We start from the raw sequence: 22299 nt of genomic DNA, 5'->3' as shown, positions 1-22299 counted from the left end.
ACTAGCTTTCCCCCTTCATCTCCTATCTCTGTTTTTGCACCGTTAGTCCTCCAGGACTAGAATGTATTCACTCCTCATTTAAATCTCTTTGAATTCCTAGCTTTTTTCAAGACAGCTCTAGGGCTACATCCTAGCTGAGATCTTTTCTAATCCTGCCATTTGTTAATTTTCTTCCCTCTTTAAATTCCTTTCAAATATATTTAATATGCATATATGTATGTATGTGATATATATGTTTACATATGTATACACACACACACACACATATACTTTTATACGAGTATTAAATGATCTCCATTACCATCCCCCAAAATGCAAGTTTCCTGTGGGCAAGGATTTGATTTAATTTTATTTTTGCATCCCTAGCACCTGGGTGAGGTTTTGAGTAATTAGGTAGAGTTGACTGAGAGAGATTTAAATACTGATAAGATTATAATACTCCCTGAGACAACCAGGGAAGGGCATTAAGGGGATCTGCTCAGTCTTATAATTCTCCACTTGTGGAAGTCTTGGGGTATCTCACCTTACTATATCAAGTTATGATATCAAACTCCCAGGCTAAATTTACTCTATAAATCTGCCCATGGCCTATGCCATCTTTGCTGAATCCCTTTGGGAATTATCCCTCGACAGCATTCTGCCTTATAATATCTTTGTGGCTAATTAACTCTTTTAGAGTACTAAACTCCTCTATGGATTTATCCTGCCAGTCAATGGCATGTTCCATCTCATGACACATTACCTTTCTCCTGGTTAATTGTGAGTTCCACTAGGAACTTGTCTTTTCCATTGTTTAATTATTAAAAACCCCTTTCCTCACTAACTATGGGCTCTCCCAAATCTATTTCATATTTACTATTCCCAGTGTCTATTTAAGTCTATTTTGTCCATAAACTCTTCTGGTAAATAAAGACATCTTTTGGCAAAGAGAATGCCATTGTGAATTCTTCACATGTGCCTTGTGTTTTGCACCTCATATTCGAACTGGGAATTGCTCCTCTGATCTGATCATTTGATGCTCAACCTCATCACTTGGTGCCCAATTTCATCAACCTTATACATAGTAAATTCACAATAAATATTTGTTGTTGTTTTCATTATTTCCTTGGGTCACTCCAAATGTACTTAAACAATTTAATAGGATCAAAGGAATTATAATTGGAAGGTTAGATATCAGTCTGCCTCCTTAACATTATATTAAGGGTTTATATAATGTAGATAGGTGTAGATACAGTATATCAAAGAAATTGATTTTTCTAAGGTCACACAGAGCTGATATTCAAATCAAGGTGTTCTGACTAAATTCAAGGCTATGTATGACATCATAATTGTAATTTGGTAGTAGATGAATGACTGATGAAACCCACCTGTCTTGGTTGCTTTCGTCTCCAATCCTATAGCCATTTTCTACATTGAAGCTATCACATGATTTGCCCAACAGCCTTCCAGATGTTTTTTCTAGGTTAGATCCAAGGAACATATTTTCTGAACAGGATAGTCTCTGAATCAGAGGGAGATACTCTCGTTGGGGCACATTTGTAGAATCTGATTTGAACATTTGCATGGGCTGATTATCTTCTGGGTTTGAGAAAGAAAAGAAGAGAAAAAGAGGGAAGGAAGGAGGGAAGAAAGGAGGGAGAGAGAGGGAGAAATAATAATTAATATTAATTCCATTCGATCTGCTGCATCTTACTAAAATTTTAGGCTGCTAGAGACTCTTTGCTGTATCCAAAGCTGTGTTTGCATTTCTAAAAAAAGAAAAAGTGATTGTTGAATTTAGGCCATCTGTTCTCCACTATAATAGGAAAATTAAAAAGTGCCAGCATTTTGACATGTGAGGTTAAAGTTATATGAGGTATAAAGTTAAATGTAAATGTGTGAATGCCATCAGTTTAGTTCTGGAAGGGATGTCAGAAATCATTTAAGCCAGCTCCTTGATTTTACAAATGAGGAAACTGAGACCTAGGGAAATGAAGGATACTTGTCCATCAATCACATGATTAGTAAGTAGCAAAGCCAGGATTTGAGCCAAGTTCATCTGATTCTAATTCTAATCCTCTTCTTTCTACAATCCTTCACTTTCTTTAGTGTCTATTGTAAAGGTAACAAATGGTGCATATTTTCTGTGTGCATGTGTGTGTGTGTGTGTGTGTGTGTGTGTACAACAAAAAAATTATCTATTTTCTCAGGTAGTGTAGTTATAATTCCATTTAGCTTTACAGTAAGACTATAGTATGCATCTGTTGAAAGAAAGGACATCCAAGTTTCACAACATGGATTGCTTACACATCCACTCAAGGCCACTGTCAATGTTTTTATATTGGAAAATCAAAGGCTTTTGGTTTGGTTTGATTCTCTCTTTCTAGTCTAAGGAGGGATCTCTCATCTTGGATCAACATTTTAAAATATTTGTTAAATACCTAATATTTATATATAATATAAAATTTGTATAATATATTTATATATCAAATACACAAATATATAAAATGTGAATTTTGTATATTTAAATATAAAATGTACTTATAAAATAAAATACTTTTATTAAATACCTATGTGCCAGTCACTTCTGAATACTCCAGGAGATTCTCAAAAATAAAAGATATGGCCTCTGAATGCAAGAGATCAACACCTAAATTTGTTAAACCAAGTACTAGATGTTCTTTGGGTAGAGTTAAATCACAGAGAAAAAAATCAGTTACTGTGGGTAGGGAACAATATGGAGAAATATGGCAGATTTCAACTTCACATAAGTACATATGATTATGAACAGACTCTGAATTGTTAACTTCATGGTCATGTATTTCTTGGGCTTAGAGGCCGAGATTAAGAGCCCAAATTTTTCTGAAGACATGCCCCTTTTCTATTATTTAATCAATAATCAACAGTCACCTCTCATTTAGATTTAACACAAACATAGCAAATAGATTCCATTCTTACAATGCAGAAAATCCCAGGGATAATGAAGAAATTTAGTTCAACCTAGCTATTTAATGCTTCATGTATTTTGTTTGGTCAAATAGTCATATGAATCTGAAATGCTTTCCCTAAATTTATCCTGCCCCCCAACATCACATATTTCGAATTAGAAGGTACTTTATGATGAAATTCAACACACATCTATTGAGCACCTACTATTTGCCAGACATATATTTGCCCCCATATTTCCCAACATTCTGTACTTTCTTTGTACTCTCTCTCTTGACAATCTCATTCATATTCATAACTTTACCTCTAGAGATCTAGATCTGTATCTCTAGTCCTAACATCTTTGCTTAATTATAATCCTGCTTTTGAGTTCCAGTCCTATATTTCCAACTATCTGATGGTCATCAAATTTCCCTAACTACATTGAACTCAACATATCTGTAATATAACATCATTTCTCCATCTCAAAGCAACTCCATTCATTCCTCCTACCCTACCAACTCTTCTGTGACTCTTTCCCATCTTTTCTCTCCCATATCTAATTGGTCGCCAACTTGTGTGTATTTTTCTTTTTAGATAGCTCTTGCCCTTGTCATGTCCATTTTATTCTGACTGGGATATACAAAAATAATATAGTCTCACCTTGTCATTTTTATAAATGAGGAAACTGAGGGCTAGAAATGTTATACAACTTGCCAAGAACACAGCAAAAAAAAAAGTAGTAAAATAGGGATCCCAATATAGTTCTTTTAAGTCTAGGTCCAATATGTTATTCACTCTAACATGTTTCTTCACATGCCATGTGAAAGGATTTGGCTAAAGTTTAACATCAGCTACAGGAAATGCAATCACATCGAGAGAAGACATAATTTTGCTTTGCTTTGTTTTCCTTCAAAGAAAAAAAAATCATCTACTATGCAGTCATTCATTTCTATCTTAATGCCCCATTCCCCTAATACTCTTTCACATAGCCTGATTTTAAGAACCTTAATAATCTTCTTTGAGAAAATATAGGTTAATTATTGTGGAATAAGGTATCTGAATATCCTCTACAAAGAAAAGACTGGTTAATTTCCCTAAAATGCAACTTGAATCATGTCACTCTTTGCTCATAAATCTCCAGTGGCCCCCCTCTTACTTTTAGAATAAAGTTTAAACTCCTTTGTCATATGTTCAAGGACTTTTAAGAATCTGGCCCCAATCTTTGTAATCTTCTATGGAATACAATTTAATTCATATTATTATTAATATACACATGTATTATTACTATTAAATACATATAATGAAAAATATGATACTCATGTATTTTGGGAAGACAAAATAAATAAAAAGCCATTTCTTTCAAGTAGTTCATATTTTATCTGGGCAACAAAGCACACATATGTGGATAAAACATGTCCATGTAATAAAAGGAAAGTTAAGAAAAAGGAGATGACTAGGGATGGGAATGGATGAGAGATTTCGTAGAGTCCCTAGTACCTAAGATGCGCTTTGAAGGAAAATAGGGAATTCCCAAAGGCCCAGATAGGAAGTGAACATATTCCAGGCATGCCAGATGGTTGGTCAACTGCAGAGATTGTAGATGGAATATTGAATTCTTGGAACAATCGTGATCAAGTTTAACTATTCTAAGGAGTTTGTGAATTGAAATAATTTGAAATAAGGCTAAAAGTACCCTGTGGACATGTTTTGGAAAGCCTTCAGTGTTACATCAAAAAGTTTGTAGTTTCTCTTCCTCTATATCCCTATACTTCAGCCAAGACTGGTATAATCCTTTGCATTTAAAGGCAACATGATATAGTGGAAAGAGTACTGAATTTTAAATCCTATATCTGCTACCCTCTCCTACTTGTATAATCTCAAGAAAATTTTTTTCCCCTCTCTGAATCTCAATTTGATCATCAATAAAAAGAAACACTGTTAAACATATACTCCAAGGAGGTCAAAATTAGCAAGAAGATCTTAGGCATGCCAAAATATTCAAAGTAGTACTTTTTAAAGTAACAAAGAAATAGAACACAAGTAGATGCTCATTAACCTGTGGAATGGCTAATATAGGACTCTTTGCCTTCTATGTGCCATAGACTTCTTTAGCAGGTTGGTGAAACTTAAGGTCTCCTTCTTCTCAGAATGATGTTTTCATTATATATATATATATATATATATGTACAGACAGACAGACACACATACATATAACACAAGTAGAGGCTCATTAACCTGTGGAATGGCTAATATAGGACTCTTTGCCTTCTATGTGCCATAGACTTCTTTAGCAGGTTGGTAAAACTTAAGGTCTCCTTCTCAGAATGATGTTTTCATTATATATATATATATATATGTACAGACAGACAGACAGACACACATACATATAACACTACAAAGGAACCCAAAAGTTGATGAAAATAAATATGTAATTTTTTTCCTATTCAAGTTCACAGACTCTCTGAAATCTATTCCTTTCTTGGATCCATTGGCACTATGTTATAAACTCTTGGGCTAAACAAATTGTTGGATAGTTATCTCTTCCACATGATGGGGAGTCCTTGAAATCTGGAAAATGCTTGTAAAATTTTTTGACCTTCCCTTTGTACTAGAGAAGAAGTCTGAATTATTATGTATTAAAAGATAAAATATAATACAACACTATGCATATATTTTAAATATTTCTGTTTTTCTAAACTTTCTTTGTATCATCTGCTAGCCTTTGCATATCATCCACAACTTTTGCAAAACCCCCAAAATTCCTATTTAATTTCTTATGCCAGACTGTAATATATCAAAACCATAGTGGGGAGACTCACAATGTGAAAGGGATAATTTTATATAAATATAAGGGAATATCACTATACCATGAGAAATGATAAATATTAAAATTCAGAGAAGCATGGGAAGACTTTTATGAACTAATAGAGGGAAGTAAGTCAAATCAGGAAATAATCCTGAACATAGAAGTAAAAAACTCATTTTTTAAAAATGAATCTTATTTAATTAAAATGACTAGAATTGATCTGAGAGAATAGATTAGGAAGTAGGTCTCTATTTCTTCTTTGCAGACATGGGGAACTATAGGTATGGAATGTTACATAAATTTACATACTTGGTTAATCATAGGATTATAATCATAACAACTACCATTTATATGACACTTTGTTTATAGAGCATTTAAAAAATATTATTTCATCTTCTCTTCATAAAAACCTTAAGGAGTAGGTACTATTATGTATCCCTGTTTTACAGATGAGTAACCTGAGGCAAACAGAAGTGACCTGCCAAGATCATTTACACACCTAATAAGTGGTCAAGATAGGAGTCACAAGTAGTAAGAGAAAGGAAAAAGAAAGGAAAAGGGTTTGAACTCAGTTCCTGACTCCAAGTACTGATGCTCTATCCACCTGAACCACCTAAATGACAGAATAGAACTGTTTTCTTTAGTTTTGTTGATCTGCTTTTTTTGTTTCTTATAATTCTTTTTGATAAAGGATAACCTATGGTATGGGTAGGTAAACAGGGAGAAATGTAAGGAGAAATTAAAATAAATGAAAATAAAAGATATCAATAAAATTAAAAATTGAATATAAACAAAATGAACTTGAATTGGATCTTTAAGTTTTCTTCTACAGCTCAAAATCTTTTATATTGCTTTTCACCATCTCTACTACTTTTCTTAGACTATTTTCCCATCAAAAAACAATATCTCACATTTGTGTAGAGTTTTAAGGACAAGGCAACAGTCTTTCAACAACCTTACAAAACGGGCAATATAAGACTTATTCCCATTTTGCAGATAAGGGAAAAAATTCAGAGACACTATGTGTCTTGCCCAGAGTTTCACTACTGATAATAAGGTGTCATGATTGATCTGTGGAACATCTAAAAATTAAAGCCATAACACCAGTGATGCATTTACATACAAAACCACGAGTGTGTCATATTAGAAGTATTTTCCATAGAACTGTGACTATGACATTACTCACCTGATAAAACTTGGGAAAGCTGCCCAGAGCTCATCTGTGCATTAAATCGGTGCTGGTCAGAGCAGAGGTCCAGCAAATATTTACACTTCTTGGCAGTGTCAGTAATGAAAGTGTGTTTCTTACCACTGATGCCGCTTTCAATGGTGAATTTCTTTCTCTAAGGAAAGAAAAAAAATACTTTCAAATAATGATTTATCCACATTCAATTCACTGAATTCTACTAGCTATTTCATTTCAGCTAGAACAGGTTCATGAAGAGTGTCTAACTATTTTTACAATTATCCCTCCAGGACCAAGACAAATGGTCCTGAGCTTGGAAACTTCATTCAGTTAACATGCCCAAGACTGTCTCTCCAACCATGTAAGCAGCAGGTCTGAATCTCTGCTGTAAAGCAAGCCAGAGTGAACTGAACTGACTTAATTTTCCTTCAATCCAATTTGCTCATAATCATTTAGGCATAGCTAATAGCAATCCCCAGGGAAGAGAAGAAGCCCACTGATCTGGCACTTGAGCAGTAAGCCTAGGGAACAGAGAATGGAAACAAGAACAGATAGAGAGAGGAATGCATTAGCAAGCAGACTAAGCAAGTTTGTTAGTTGAAAGAATACTGACCTTAAAAAATTGAAAGAAAAAAATTTAACATTTATATATCAAGCTTTAAAGTTTCAAAGCATATACTGCACACTTGGAAATGACAATTATAATTAGAACAACCAAAACCCAGCCTGCATAATTGGGGCACAACATATCTCATTTGAGTTTTACAGTGATCCTAGGAGATAAATACTATAGGTATTATTGATTATTCCCATTTTACAAATAAGAAAACTGAATCTCAGAGAAATTCATTTATTTTAAAAATATACAAATTGAGGGGGATAGCAATCAAATAACTTGTTTATGGTCACACAGGAATTTTAATCCAGGTCCTCCCAACACCACTCCCAGAATGCTATTCACTATACATGTTGTCATCAACTATGATTAAAGAATAAACAATAGGAGGAAAAAAAAGGAGAAGTAGGAAGAAAAAAGAGAAACGATGAAAAAGAAGAAAGACAAGAGAGTTTCAGAAACTAATTGTAGTTTTGCAGAAAGGAGGATAAAATAAATACTTAGCTGAACAAGTCACATCCCATAGTGTTGATAAAGACTTTCTTGGCACTAGCTGAAATACTAAAATCAGATATGGTACCTTTAATACCAATGGGGATATAAGAAGACAGAAATAAGAAGCCTGGAAAGTGGTAGAACAGTCCTGAAAACCCAGTCTAGACTACCTGCCCACCAGTGTCAACACTGATGGATTCCCAGAGTTAAGAGAGCCTTACCTAGAAGGAAAACCTAATCCTCCAGGCATTAAAATGACAGCATTCCCCAGAGCATATAATACAGAAGAATGGCAGGCAAACACACACAAGGTTTGGTCTCTTCAAGGTTATGTTTTCCATTTTTTCTATGAATAGCAGGCAACAAGAGGAAAGGGGAGCAAATGATTTGTAGCCTCTGAATTGGACTGACCTGAGTGGAAATTTTTCCCATTTCTCGCCACTGGAAACGTAAACTTGCAATTCTACTATTGTTTTTTACTTCATATACAATTATGCCTTTGGCACAAATCCCCAAGGTCAGCTCTGCCTCTGGCATTTTCTTCTCTTGGAAGACTTGATAGAAGAACACACCATATTCTGAAAGCTTCTGGGTCAGCTGAAAAGACAGAAATGGCTGATTTGTAAGCACACAATTAAACCAACCAATAGATACTTATTTAGCTCCTAGTATGTTCAGCAGTGTCCTATACTCTGGGTAGGAGGTAAGGTGAGGAATTCAAAGAGATAGAAAACAAATTACTTTTTTCTTTAGATAAAAATTAAGATGAATATATTTTGTCATGTATCTTCAATCTTTGTCTCTCTATGGGCTCCTCTAAGTTGCCTATAGAAATGTGTTGATCTTTCCGATGCTAAAATAAAAACCCATTCCTTCCTGAATATACTTTCTATCACCTTATCTAACTTCTTTACACTCTAACCAAACCTCTTAAAGATAGTCTACAACTCATATCACTACTTCCCCACTCTCTTCTCAAGCCCCATTTGGTTTCTGTTCTCATCAATGTCCTATAATTACTTCCTATAGAATCATCAATGCCCTCCTAACCATCGAATTCAATCACCTTTTTCCAGACCTTATCTTTCCCAATCCTGATCTTTCCTGGCTAGTGTTCTGACGTGACAGTGTATCAGGGGTCCTCAAACTATAGCCTGTGGACCAGATGGGGCAGCTGAGGATGATTATCCCCCTCACCCAGGGCTATGAAGTTTCTTTATTTAAAGGCCCAACAAAGTTTTTGTTTTTACTACAGTCCGGCCCTCCAACAGTCTGAGGGACAGTGAACTGACCCCCTATTTAAAAAGTTTGAGGATCCCTGTAAGATAATCCCCTCTTTGTAGACAAAATCTCATCTTTGGCTTCAAAGGTTCCCAATTCTTTTCCTACTTCTCTAAATGGTTCCTCTCTTTTTTTTCTACACTGATTTCTCTTCCTATTTTCATAGCCTAAGGATAAGTGAACTTCAGGATTATTTAGACTTCTCTGATCTCTCTTTTTCTCTCTCTCTGTCTCTCTCTCCCTCTCTCTCCCTCTATCTCTGTCTCTGTCTCTGTCTCTCTCCTCTCGCTCTCCTCTTTCTTCTTCTTCTTCTTCTTCTTCTTCTTCTTCTTCTTCTCTTCTTCTTCTTCTTCTTCTTCTTCTTCTTCTTCTTCTTCTTCTTCTTCTCCTCTCTCTCTCTCTCTCTCTCTCTCTCTCTCTCTCTCTCTCTCTCTCTCTCTCTCTCTCTCCATCTCTTTCTCCCTCCCTCTCCCCCCATCTCTGTCTCTGTCTCTGTCTCTCTCCTCTCTTTCTCCTCTTTCCTCTCTCTCTCTCTTTCTCTCTCTCTCTCTCATCTCTCTCTTTCCATATCTCTCTCTCCCTCCCTCTCCCCCCTCTATCTCTGTCTCTGTCTCTGTCTCTCTCCTCTCTCTCTGCTCTTTCCTCTCTCTCTCTCCTCTCCTCTCCTCTCCTCTCCTCTCCTCTCCTCTCCTCTCCTCTCCTCTCCTCTCCTCTCCTCTCCTCTCCTCTCCTCTTCTCTTCTCTTCTCTTCTCTCTCTTCTCTTCTCTTCTCTCTCTCTCTTCTCTTCTCTTCACTTTTCTTCTCTTCTCTCTCTCTGCATCTCTCTCTCTCTTTCCATTTCTCTCTCTCTCTCTCTCTCTCTCTCTCTCTCTCTCTCTCTCTCTCTCTCTCTCTCTCTCTCTCTCCCTCTCCCTGTCCCTCCTCTCTCCCTCTCTCTCATCTGTGGGCAATCTTGTCATATTCCATAGCTTCAACTATTACTTTTCTATAAATGTCAAACTCATGATGTCCAAAAATGAGCCTACTTCTATCTTCCAATCTGTCCCCCATTTTGATGTCATTATTTGTTAGTACAACCAGCATTCAAAAGTGCTTTGTAAACCTTAAAGCACTATGTAAATACTAGTTATGATTATGGAACAGACATTTATTAAGCATATGTAATGTGCCAAGCACATTACAAATATTATCTCATTTGATACTCACAACAACCTGATAGGTAAGTGTCATTATGATCCGCATTTTTACAGTTGAAAAAATGCGGCAGACAAAGGTTGACTTGTCCAGGGTCACACTACTAGCAAGGATCTAAGACTGGATTTGAACTCATCAGTGCTCAAAATTCATTTAATGGCTCTTGATTATTTATCAAAAAACAAACAAACCCTGGAATTGAAGGACTTCTACAGCCCATGGTCTTAAACTACTGCTTGTCAATCCATATGGCAACCAGTAACTAAATATGGGAGCCACAAAATTATGATTTATTATCAGTAAACGTTTGATTTGTATACAAAATTTCTTGAGCTAAAAGGGATTGCAAATAGAAAAGGTTTAAGAAGCCACACTCTACAATATTGTACCTCTCTATATTTCCAATTCTAAATAATATTTCTTTTGGCCATATACCCTTATTGTTGATAAACTGGAATATCAAACATCCTTTATACATGCCTTTCATTTTCCTGTTTTTATGACTATGCTTAGAGTATTTCCATCTTCAACACTTACATTTCTAGCCCAAGTCAAATATAACCTAAGCAGCAGATTCTAGGTAGGGCACTGATAAGCTCAAGAGGATTTAGAAGGTGATCATGTGGTGAAAAAACTAGCTAAATGTCTAAAATTAAGAGAAGTCTGAGGGCAATGGGGGGAGAGTGGCATTGGACATGAGAATCGTCTCCAAATATACAAAGGGGTTAATAAGATAAACATTAGGAAGCACTAAAAAAGCTCAGAAGTAATACAAAGAAACTTCAAAGAAGCAAAATGTGGACTTTAAATTGTGAAAAAAAAATAGAGTTATCCCAAAAGAGAATAGCATTCCTTCTTCAAGGAGGACATTCAAGTAGAAGCCAAAAGAACACTTGAGGGGTATTTTTTGAAAGAATTCTTCTTCATGAGTGGTTTAAACTATAAGAGTCATTTCCAGATTCTTTTGACTATGTAAAATAATTATACTTGGTAATTTACAAGTTACAAACATACAATATTATATTCTGATAGTTATGTACGTTAATCATTTGTAAAATACACAAAATTTAAAGATGAAATAATAATTGATTCTAGAAGTCATAAGGGAACTACTGAAATTTATTGAGTGATCTGGTGATATTTGCATTTTTGAGAAAATCACTTTGGCAGTTGTATGGAAGATAAATAGGAGAGAAGAAAAACTTGGAGCACTGAGCCCAGCTAGGAGGCCAGAGCAATAGTTCAGGCATGAGGTAATGAGAAACTGGGGTTGGTGGCCAAGCAAATAAAGAAACTGATATCATGAAGGGAGAAATGACAAGATTTGGCAAATGATTAGAGATGTGAGGTAAAGAATAGGAGATGATATTGAGGCTGTAAACTTGTATACATAGAAGAATAGTGGCACCCTTGACAGTAACAAGAAATTTTGGAAAGAGAAGATTTTTGGGAGGAGAGGTGAAGATAATACAGTAAGATTCATGCTGACAATATAATCCACCCATGGCTGCTTATCCTGTACGACTCATTCTCTTACAAAATAAAAAGTTGGGGGAGGCAGGAGAGAGACACAACTCTTCTTACTCCTGATCACTTGCCTCTGAGTGAAGGACTCTAACACAGCCATAAATAAGGTGTACTGGGGAGAAGGGAATTGAAGGGGAGACTCCTAGTGGTTCATGTGCAGCTGCTACCATGATTAATTAGATTACAACTGCCCAGAGAAGCCATCATTTATCTCAAAAGCAGGAAGAAGAGGTTGGGGCCTTGAACAAGAGGAAGGGGTGGAATGAAAAAACATTTGGTTAATGTTATTGTATTTGACAAAAGTTCCATAATTAGTAATGGCTATCATTAGAAAAATGGTACCTACCTTTCCATTCTCTGATTAGTTGATGATAAACCTGTTTGGGTCAGACTATAGCCTTCACTTTGGATACCAATGAATCAGAGGGCCTCAGAAGTCTCTTCCAACAGTGAAATTTTTTTCTGGTCTCCCCTATGGAGACTTCCATGATCCATCCATTTAGTAATGACCTTTCCCATCTTTAGTCTTACATGGAACTTTGTTCATATCTCTCATATATTTGGGTATTACTTTTACTATTCCTTTTTTGTATATGTTGTCACTCTTCATTATAATCTCTTTATTGTGCTATAAGTTTCATGGGGATCAGGGACCTCAAAGTTCTGCACATGTGCATATTCACTTGCCTTCTGACTTTATATGTAACTAGTAATTTCTCCAGCTGCCTTCTGGGAATTAGGCCCAAAGTGAGAAGAGTGAATTGGTGGGTTAAAGAGCCCCACATGGCTAAAACTGAAGTATCATGGGAAAAGTGATGTGGCTCTGGAAGTCAGCCCAGTAAGGTACATGATGGTACCGTCTGAGTTCAGGGGATAGAGCCAAAGGACTTATCAAAACAACTAGTCTTCTCAAATCTGAAATTCTGAAATTATGTAATTCTATAAATCATGAAGGAGTTCAGATTGTGTGGAAGCAAACGTCCTGAGCAGCAAAAGCAAAAGTATCCAGAAGAACAGAGAATTAGAAACTAACTGAAGGTCAACAACAACCAGATACCAATCAGGTCAAAGGAACCACATTCAAGCTGAGCTGATTAAAGAGTCTGTGCAATTTGCCACACTCAATGAGCTGAGCATACCTTGAAGCCAGGACACAGCAGCTTAATCCTCCCGAATCCCTCCCCCGCTATTTCTTCAGCTGTGCTGGTGTTGGACAGCTCCCATATGTACTGCCACTGGGGGGTACTGAGGTGGGGGAGTTTACTAAGAAAGCGAAAGAAATAAGGGCATTTTTGTCTGCTTAACTTTTAATCCATCCTGCCTCCCTCTTCCCATACATTAAGGAAGAATGAAACTAAAAATGTAGTAGAACAATAAAATAAGTTAAACATTTATATTTTAAATCCTCTGATATTTTCCCTAAGATAAGGGAAACCTCAGAATATTCTTCTTCCTTATAAATTGTGCAGGTCAATTTCCATAGCAACCAACTCCAAGGGATGATCCAAATGCTTTTTTTATATGGGAATGTTATTATAGAAACATGAAATGTTTATTTTGGAAGGCACATTAGAGGTCATCTATTCCAACTCTCCAGCTTTCCAGATGAAGAAGCCAAAAACCAGGAAAGTGAAATCCCTTGCCTAGCTGTCCACTAACAGAAGTGGGTCCATAATTTGAACTCTCTCTAGGATTCTTTTCACTAGACCACAGTGCAATATTGTCATACTAAATATCATTGATAGTAATGAGGTGATTGACCAGTGTTTTGTCATTTTTTGTTGGAGATTTTCATTCTATTATAAAAGAATTTAATCTATGGGAAAACATGTACCTCACTCACATCTTCATACTTAACTTAGTGCTCCTCTGAGGAATTCCCTCCTTCTCCTCTTTGCCTATTAAAGCCTTATCCATCTTTTAAAGCTTAACTTGAAAGATACTTCCTGCAAGAAATCTGCCCTGATGATGCCTCTGGTCATTGAAAAGATTGCTGTAGCCTTCTCACTGTGGAAGATTCTTCCATCACTGTGGTCCCATTCTCTGATGGGTAAATTTCCATACCAACTCCAACCAACTCCCACCAACTCCTGGCTCCACTCCTAATTCTTTAGATTTTTCTTCTAGGCTAGATGTGTTTTCCTCTCCATCCACATATACTTTCTAACCCCCTTGTCTATTCAGTTTTCCCCCATTAGAGGGTACATTTCTCCAGGATGGGACTGTTCTTTTTGTTTGTATTTTGTTCCCAGCTTACAGCACACTGCCTCATACATAATAATGCTTAATAAATTATTATTATTTTTATTGTAATTAATAACCTTCACCCTTGTATCTCACATCATACAGATTATGAAATATAGTTATTACAGCTGTCTACAACACATTATCCCTCCACCAGACTGTAAGTTTTGTGAGGATAGGAGCTATATTTTGTTGAAATTTTGCATCTCTCACCTTATGCCTGATATTATGCATTGTACACAGGGAGTATTTAATAAATATTTTTGCTGTGATTATTTTTTCTATAGACTGGGAAATAAAGATTCAACTTAATTTATCAAACCTTTATTAAGAAATATACAAAGAATTAATTTAGATACTAGAGGAGCTCTGGCAAATTAAATAAGTATTTTAGTCAGGCAAGGAGGAGCTAATGAAGGGCTTTTTTAGCAGTTGAAAGAGTTCATCTGGCAGTGGCATAAAGGATGGACTAAAAGGGGTGGGGTGCAAAGCAATTCCCTTTTTCTCTTTAGATTGCCATGTGCAGTGTGGCTGTCATTTCATCTAGCATTTCTAGCATTTATTCCACTCTGTCAAGTCTGCTATCGGTGTAAGATAATGAACTGGCTCAATTAGACATCCGATGAAGTGAGATGAAAACATAACACTGGAGAACATTTCTGTTTTAAGAGAGCATCACATGACAGCAGTTTAAAAGCTGAAAAAAAAATAAGTCCGAAGGAATGGCAGTCATAAGAAGCTGTGATTAAATAGCCATTTGATAAGAGTGTTAGTGTTCAAGCAAAGGAAAGCAGAGCTAAAACATTTGATTCTCTTGACAAGTAGCATATCATACAGAGGCAAATGACTCAAATCTGCCTCAGATACTCACTAAACTGTTTGACCATGGGCAAGTCACTTAATCTTTCAAAGGCCCATACCTCATTGTTAACATAAGGTTAATAATAATGAAACTACCTGCTTTGCCAGGTGGTTAGAGAACTAAATGAAATAATACTAGTAAATCACTTTATAAGACATGAGACATTTAAGGGGTAATAATAATAATAATAATAACAACAATAAAATAGGTATAATTTATGTAATGCTTGCTATAGGAACCAGGAACTGTTCCTTCATATTACAGTTATTTTATTTGATTCTCACAACCACCCTGGGAGATTATTACTCCCATTTTATAGATAACAAAACTGAGGCAAATATGGATTAAGTGACTTGCTTTCAAAAGCAGCTAGTCAATGTCTGAGGCCAGATTTGAACTCAGGTCTTAGCCCAGAACTAATGCTGACTAGATTTTGGAATGATGCTGACTAGACTCAGGAAAATCTTAGTTAGAATCCTGCCTCTGTGCTTATGATACCCTTGGAAGTCCTTAAGTTCACCACTTAAGTTCATTCAGCTTTCTCTTTTAGTCTCTATTTCCTCATCTACATAACTGGATTTAGAATAACACTGACCTTTCAGGTTGTTAGAGATAATGTATCTAAGGCAATTTATAATCCTTAAAGCACCATACAAATGTCTATTATTATTACTATTATTAATACCAACTCAGAGGTCTCTATGACTTTGTCCAGGGAGGAACCCTGGATGTTGCAGTCCTAGGACAAAGTTCTGGTTTCCCCACAGTGTTTATAGCTCTCCAGCTGGGTATAGAAATTGTTGTTCATCCTTCATTCTCGAAGAGAACCAATCATATCAGGTGGGTGAAGTTTTGACTTGCAAGTACACTGGGGTGCAAAAACATTAGTCTTGCTCTCTTCTCCAGAATCACTGAAGTACAGTGACAAGACATAGATCAAGATAACTGGAATGACCCAGGTACAGTGGAAGGCTCCGGCCTTTTAAAGATAGGTCTTTCCCAGGTCTCAGTTTGAGGCAACGCCCATTCAGTAGATAAAAATTGAAGCAAAAGATGGCCTGGTTTGCATTCACAGAAGAATCAACCTAGGAAGGAAAGACCTTCAGAGTTTCTGTCCAGAAGAGAAATGATTGCTATTTATAGTCCAAATATAGAAATATGCATATCCCCATAGACTGCTTAAGTGAACAAATTGAGTTAACTTTTCTTTCATCTCAAACCTGCTTCATTTATCCAGTTCCATTAGAATCTGAATCCCAGCTCTAAGATCTTGATAAGCCCATTTCAGATTTTATTGTGATTCTTGGTTTGGACTCTATGTGGTCTTCACACTACACATTACTTCCCTCTGGTCCTTCAGAGCAATGGTCACCTGCCTGGCTCTTGACATTCATTTGTCCTCACTTCCAACTTGGCAAAGGAACTTTCCAACTATATCCTTGGCTGCCCACTCTAAGAAAGGTGCAATCAGGACCACCAATCCCCCTGAATCTGTCTTGGATGGTCTAGAGTGAACGAAGTGTAACAATGATTGCAAATTATCCCTGAAGATCCCAAAGTTACCTAGACTCATTAAGAGGGAACTAGAAACACATCTCTGTGCTGCTAATATTCCAGGGAGTGGAGCGGCCAATAATATTCTCAACTTCTGAACCACCATGGTACTACTTGATTATTAATGGATTATTGTAGGAGGTAAAACTACATAAAGGCAATGGTGATGGTGCAGTGGATAGAGCACCAGCTCTAAAGTCAGGAGGACCTGAGTTCAAATTTGACCTCAGACACCTAACACTTCCTAGCTATGTGACCCTGGACAAGTCACTTAACCCCAGTTGCCTCAAGGAGGAAAAGAGAAAGAAAGAAAAAGGTAAAACAATATAGTAACTGAATGAAATAAGCATTTTGTTTGTAAAGGGGAACTTTTCATTCAGAGCTCTTATCTTCCTGAAAAACTCTCATGATGTCATTCTCTGACTTACTCTCACAAACAAGGAATTTTAGTCCCATCTCTACCACAAATGAACTGGGGCAAAATGCTTAATCACTCTCAATCTCAGTTTTCCCATATGTATAAAGAAGCATCCAAGGTATAGAACTGTTCTATGATTCCTTCTAGTTCTATACTTCTACGGGTATTCAATTAGCAGATTTCTAAAATGTGTCCACTTGCCCCTGAATATAATGGACATGACTGTGGGGGAGTCAGGAAAGAGTACCCTAGTCTTTCAATAGTCAATGTGTTTTAAAAAAAACCAGTTCATCACTTAGGACTAATACAAAGTAGTAGCTCACATTTATAAAAAGCTTTAAGGTTTAAAAAAACACTATCAAACAATCCTCACAACAAACTTATAAGATACATATTAATAATCCCCTTTTACAAATGAAAATATTGAGGTTCAGAAAGGTTGTAACTTTCCCAAAGTCAATTAATAAATATTATTAAATGCTTTCTTTGTATTAGATACAAGGGATACAAAGACAAAAATGGAATACTTCCTGCCCTCATGAAATTTCTCTTTTATCTAGTCATACTGTAATGTGTAGCTATGTAATATATACTTGTGTGGTGTGTAATATTTCATCTAGTCATATTGTAGTTATATTAATACATAATGTGTAGTTAAGGCATATTACTAATTCCAAATACAGTGAACTGGACAAAACTCTGACAAAAGTGTTTTGGACAAAAGGATTTAAAAAAAGAAAGAAAGAAAGAAAACCATTTTTTACAATTTAGCTTATGATTAAGGTTCCCTTGACCATCGTTTCTTTTTTGCCCAAAATATTCAAATATTTCATAAGGCTAATATAAAACCACCCAGTATGATGACACCATACCTAGAGACCCATGTAGATTCCAACGACATGTGCATCAGTAATTGGGGCTTTTGTCTTATCCGCCTTGATTATCACTGTGCTTGCATTCCCAATAAACCATGTACCAGATTGCTAAAACAACTTAAATCTCAGCATGTAGAGAGGGTGCCAAGTATTCCTGACACTGGCTATGCATAAAAGCTGAATCTGAAATGGACTGGATTTCTGTTCACACTTTTTAATAGAAATTATTTCATTTTAAAGCCATATTGAGCCTACCACACATGAACGTTAAGTGACTAACTAAATAAAGACTAGATATGAAAATTATCCCAGGAAGTTCAATCTTCCCAAGAATTTGTTTAAATAAAAGACTTTAAACTGAAACAAAAAAAAAAAAAACACGGTCTTAAGCATCTTTGGGCACAATCTATTCACATGGACAAATAAATTACATGTGGCTATTTTTGCTTACTAAGGTTTCAACACAGAATAAAATCAAGATATGAAAACAACATAAAATATTCATTGACTTCATTTGCCTTTCCTATACTAAAAATGTTGAGAAGAGGAAGCAGAGCTCACTAGATAGAAAGTAGGGCTAAAACTGGGGTGGAAAGGGGGGGGGGAATGAAGTGACTTTTTTTCTTTGACTGCTTTAAATTCTTAAGACAATACTAGTCACTCACAGACTGTGAAATGGGAGAGAATTTGAAAGCCATTTCATACAATTCGTTCCTGAACAAAAATTTCTGGTCCAACCTGGTCCTTGCTTTGAAAATCCCCAGAGAAGAGAAAAACACTGTTTTTTACCACCCTAACCAAAATCTTGCAACCCATGCCTCCTTTCTTTAATCTGACAAAACGAAGAATAAGTCCAGCTTGTGGGAAGATACCATAGGTCTTATAAAGATGGATAGAATTACAAATGTGAAATATGTGGACTCTTGGGAAGAAAGACATTACCACAGATAAATGAGCCACCTATTCTCTAGGGAATGAAAGCCCATACCTTTAAGAATTCCAGTTCAACTTCTTCTCCAGATAAGGGACCATGGCAACGGTGCATTTTTGAGATCTCCAATTCCACACAGGGAGCTGTCATTCTCTCAATCACACTTGCTGGTATATAGTCTTCAGCCAAAAAATAATGTTCTCCCTGTACCTATGGGCAATAAAATACAGAAGGAAGGCTAATGATCAAAATGTGTCATAGAACCCTGAGTAGAGTAAAAAATAAAACATTGGTTGAAAAATCTTATTCCATTTAACAGGACATCCTTAACCTAGCCCCAAGCCAATTTTCTGAGGGTTGTAAATAAAAGTGTCTATATGGACAGATGTAAGGATTCAGGACAAGCCAAATAAGATGACTGGTAGGCAAATGAGGAAGGAATAGCAACAGACATAGATAGCTATATATCTTCCTCCTATATGGAGTAGTTAGATAGAGTAGTAAAAAGTGCTGGACCCAGAGTCAGGGGAAATCAGTTCAGAATTCATTTTTGGATACTTATTAGCTGTGTTACTCCAAGCAAGTAACAAAAACTCAGTTTCTTTAATTCATAACTTTTACTCATTTTCATTAACTTTAAAATAGAAATGATATAATACTTTGTAGGATTTTTGTAAGAATCAAACAGCATCATGTTTGCTAAAGGGAAAGGGAAAAGAGAAAGTCTGAACCTGTAATTCCATAGAGAGAATTCCATAGAGAGAGATCTTCCTGGGGAAAATCAATGCAGATCCACAAAATTCTGCCACTTATAATTTAGGATCACTTGGGATGCTGAGGTGGTGATTTATCCAGAGTTACAAATGCCAGAAAACACATACTTGTACTCAAGATTTTCTGACTCAGGGCCTTTTACGTAATAGTGAAGCCAGGTGGCCCATTAGATGGAGCACCAGGTCTGGAGTCAAGAAGATTCATTTTCCTGAGTTCAAATCTGGCCTCAGACACTTATTAGCTGTGTGACCCTGGGCAAGTAACTTAATCCTCTTTATCTCAGTTTCCTCATCTGTAAAATGAGCTAGGAGAAGAAAATGATAAACCACTTCAATATCTTTGCCAAGAAAATCCCGAATGGAGTCACAAAGAGTCAGACATGACTGGAGAAAAAAAATCTACTGAACAACAAATAAATGATTATTAAATGAATGAATGAATATGAATATGAACAATTGGGTTCTTAGGGAGAATATTTGAAGCAGGCATACAAATCCCAGTCTGATTTTTAGGGAGGTTGCAAGCCCACAAAGAGTCCAACTTCCATTCTAATAGCTCATTCTTATTCTAATGGTTTCCATAAAGGCACTGATGTGGTGGGCCTGTAGCCAGCCCATCTGTGCTGTGATCAGAAGAGCTGCTATAACTAAACAGCAAACACTGGAATGGGACCACACTTGAAAAGGAGAATAATAATAATAATAGTAATTGATCACATTTCTCTCACATTTCAGGGCTTATAAAGCACTTTTTTCTCTCCTAACCATCCTGTGAGGTAGGGTGATATTTTGCTATGGGTTTTTATGGACTGGATAGATTACAGAATGCTAAGTTTGAAATACTTTTCACTAAATCAAAGCAGCAACTTTTACATAATTTATAGTCAGTTAGTAAATTTATTAAGTGTATTGTTTGTGCCACTGTGCTAAAGGCTAGGGAGTCAAAGAGAAGCAAAATGACAGTCCTTGATTTCAATGACATCACAGTCTAATGGAGGAAATTCCAATGCAAAAAACTATGTATGAACAAGATAAATAAATAGTTATAGACATAGACAGGAAGAAAGAAAGAAAGACAGACAGAAAGACAGAAACAAAGAAACAAAGAAAGGAAGGAAAGAAGGAAGGAAGGAAGGAAGGAAGGAAGGAAGGAAGGAAGGAAGGAAGGAAGGAAGGAAGGAAGGAAGGAAGGAAGGAAGAAAAGAAAGAAGGATGACAAGTTGGAAGAGGAAAGACTCTAGTAATAAGGGAGACTGGAAAAGGCACATAGTTGGCATTTAATAAATGTTTACTGATTGAATACTGAAGGTGGAACTTTATTTGGGACTAGTTGAAAGCCAGGAAGTAGAGACAGAAAGCAAAAGATCTCTGAGAGTCTAAGTGTTTTGCCCTCTTTCATATAACTATTAGGTTTCAAAACTATAATTCAAATGCAGCTTTCCCCCACTGCAGGTCCTGTGTTGTTTGCATTAAATCTTTCTGTCTCTTCAAAACTCTAGAACACCAGTGCTCAGCAGGAGCTCTCCTTCAGTTGCTATCCTACATCCTAATGACCACAGTTAAATGTGAAACGGCCAAGGGTTCCTGTCATTTGATTTTTTGTGGCCTGTCTCCCCAGCCCCAGGCTAACGTAAACAAACAGTTTCAAACAAATCTGAGGGAGAGCTCTAACATCAGATTGTGTCCCAGTTGTGCAGACACAGGTAAGTTGACCTAATTGCAATTGTCATTTGGGAGAAGATAAAAAGGAATTAGATTAGAATTTAGTTCAAAATAATGTCTGTTGTGTTTTGCTTAGCTCATGATGGAAATCACTACAAAATAAATAATACATGGATGGGCTGCAATGTGTTTTCGGCCAGGGAGGACTCAGCTGGATGAAATCACAGAACTATCAAAACATGAACTGATATAGTGTGATATAGTGGAAAAAGCTCTGGATTCAGAATAAGATAACCTGGTTTCACATCCAGGCTCCATATCTTGCTTCCTGTGGGATTTCCTTTCTCTGCATCTCAGTTTCTCTGAGATGAGAAAGGTTGTTTTATTTTGTTTTGTATTCCTTTTCCATTTTTCTTTTTTCTTATTCTATTTTTTTAAATAATTAAACAATTTTTTTCATTAATTTATTTATTTTTTGCTGAGGCAATTGGGGTTAAGTTACTTGCCCAGAGTCATACAGCTAGAAAATGTTAGTTGTCTGAGGTCAGATTTGAACTCAGGTCCTCCAGCTTCAGAGTTGGTGCTCTATCCACTGCACCACCTAGCTATCCCAATAAAATAAAATTTTTACAAAGAAAAGAAATCTGGAAAAAAAAGAGAAAGGTCTTCTTGCTTAGGGATTCTTTGTCTTTTTTGTATGTTATGGTTTTGATACCTAAAGTTTATATGAAAGAGGGCAAGTCACTTAGACTTTCAAAGATTCTCCCTTAAGAAGATTAATTTGAAATATATAAACAAAATGCATAGGATTACAAAGAAAATTAATCATTTTGAAATACACTTAACAAAACATTCTTAATAACTTCATAGACCTCAGATTAATAACACCTGGACAAGATTATCTTTAAAACTCCTTCAAGTCTAAATCTATAATCTCAAGTAGAATCCCAAGTAGAATCTCTCATAG

The 22299-nt window shown here is 36.1% G+C and overlaps 1 protein-coding gene across 1 annotated transcript in view; it reads right to left on the bottom strand.

The window, feature by feature from the left end:
* Positions 1-22299, bottom strand: part of FRMPD2 (FERM and PDZ domain containing 2) — a 33840-nt gene that overhangs the window by 5771 nt on the left and 5770 nt on the right. Inside the window, exons 5-9 of the mRNA XM_051973825.1 lie at positions 18955-19107; positions 12071-12125; positions 8422-8663; positions 6900-7056; positions 1368-1578 (exon numbers count right to left, since the gene is read on the bottom strand). Of these exons, the coding sequence (XP_051829785.1) occupies positions 1368-1578; positions 6900-7056; positions 8422-8663; positions 12071-12125; positions 18955-19107 (818 nt within the window). The remainder of the gene's footprint in view (positions 1-1367; positions 1579-6899; positions 7057-8421; positions 8664-12070; positions 12126-18954; positions 19108-22299) is intronic.

This window comes from Antechinus flavipes, chromosome 2, assembly GCF_016432865.1.
Source record: "Antechinus flavipes isolate AdamAnt ecotype Samford, QLD, Australia chromosome 2, AdamAnt_v2, whole genome shotgun sequence".
Lineage (NCBI taxonomy): Eukaryota > Metazoa > Chordata > Mammalia > Dasyuromorphia > Dasyuridae > Antechinus > Antechinus flavipes.
This window is presented reverse-complemented; position numbering and strand designations above follow the sequence as displayed.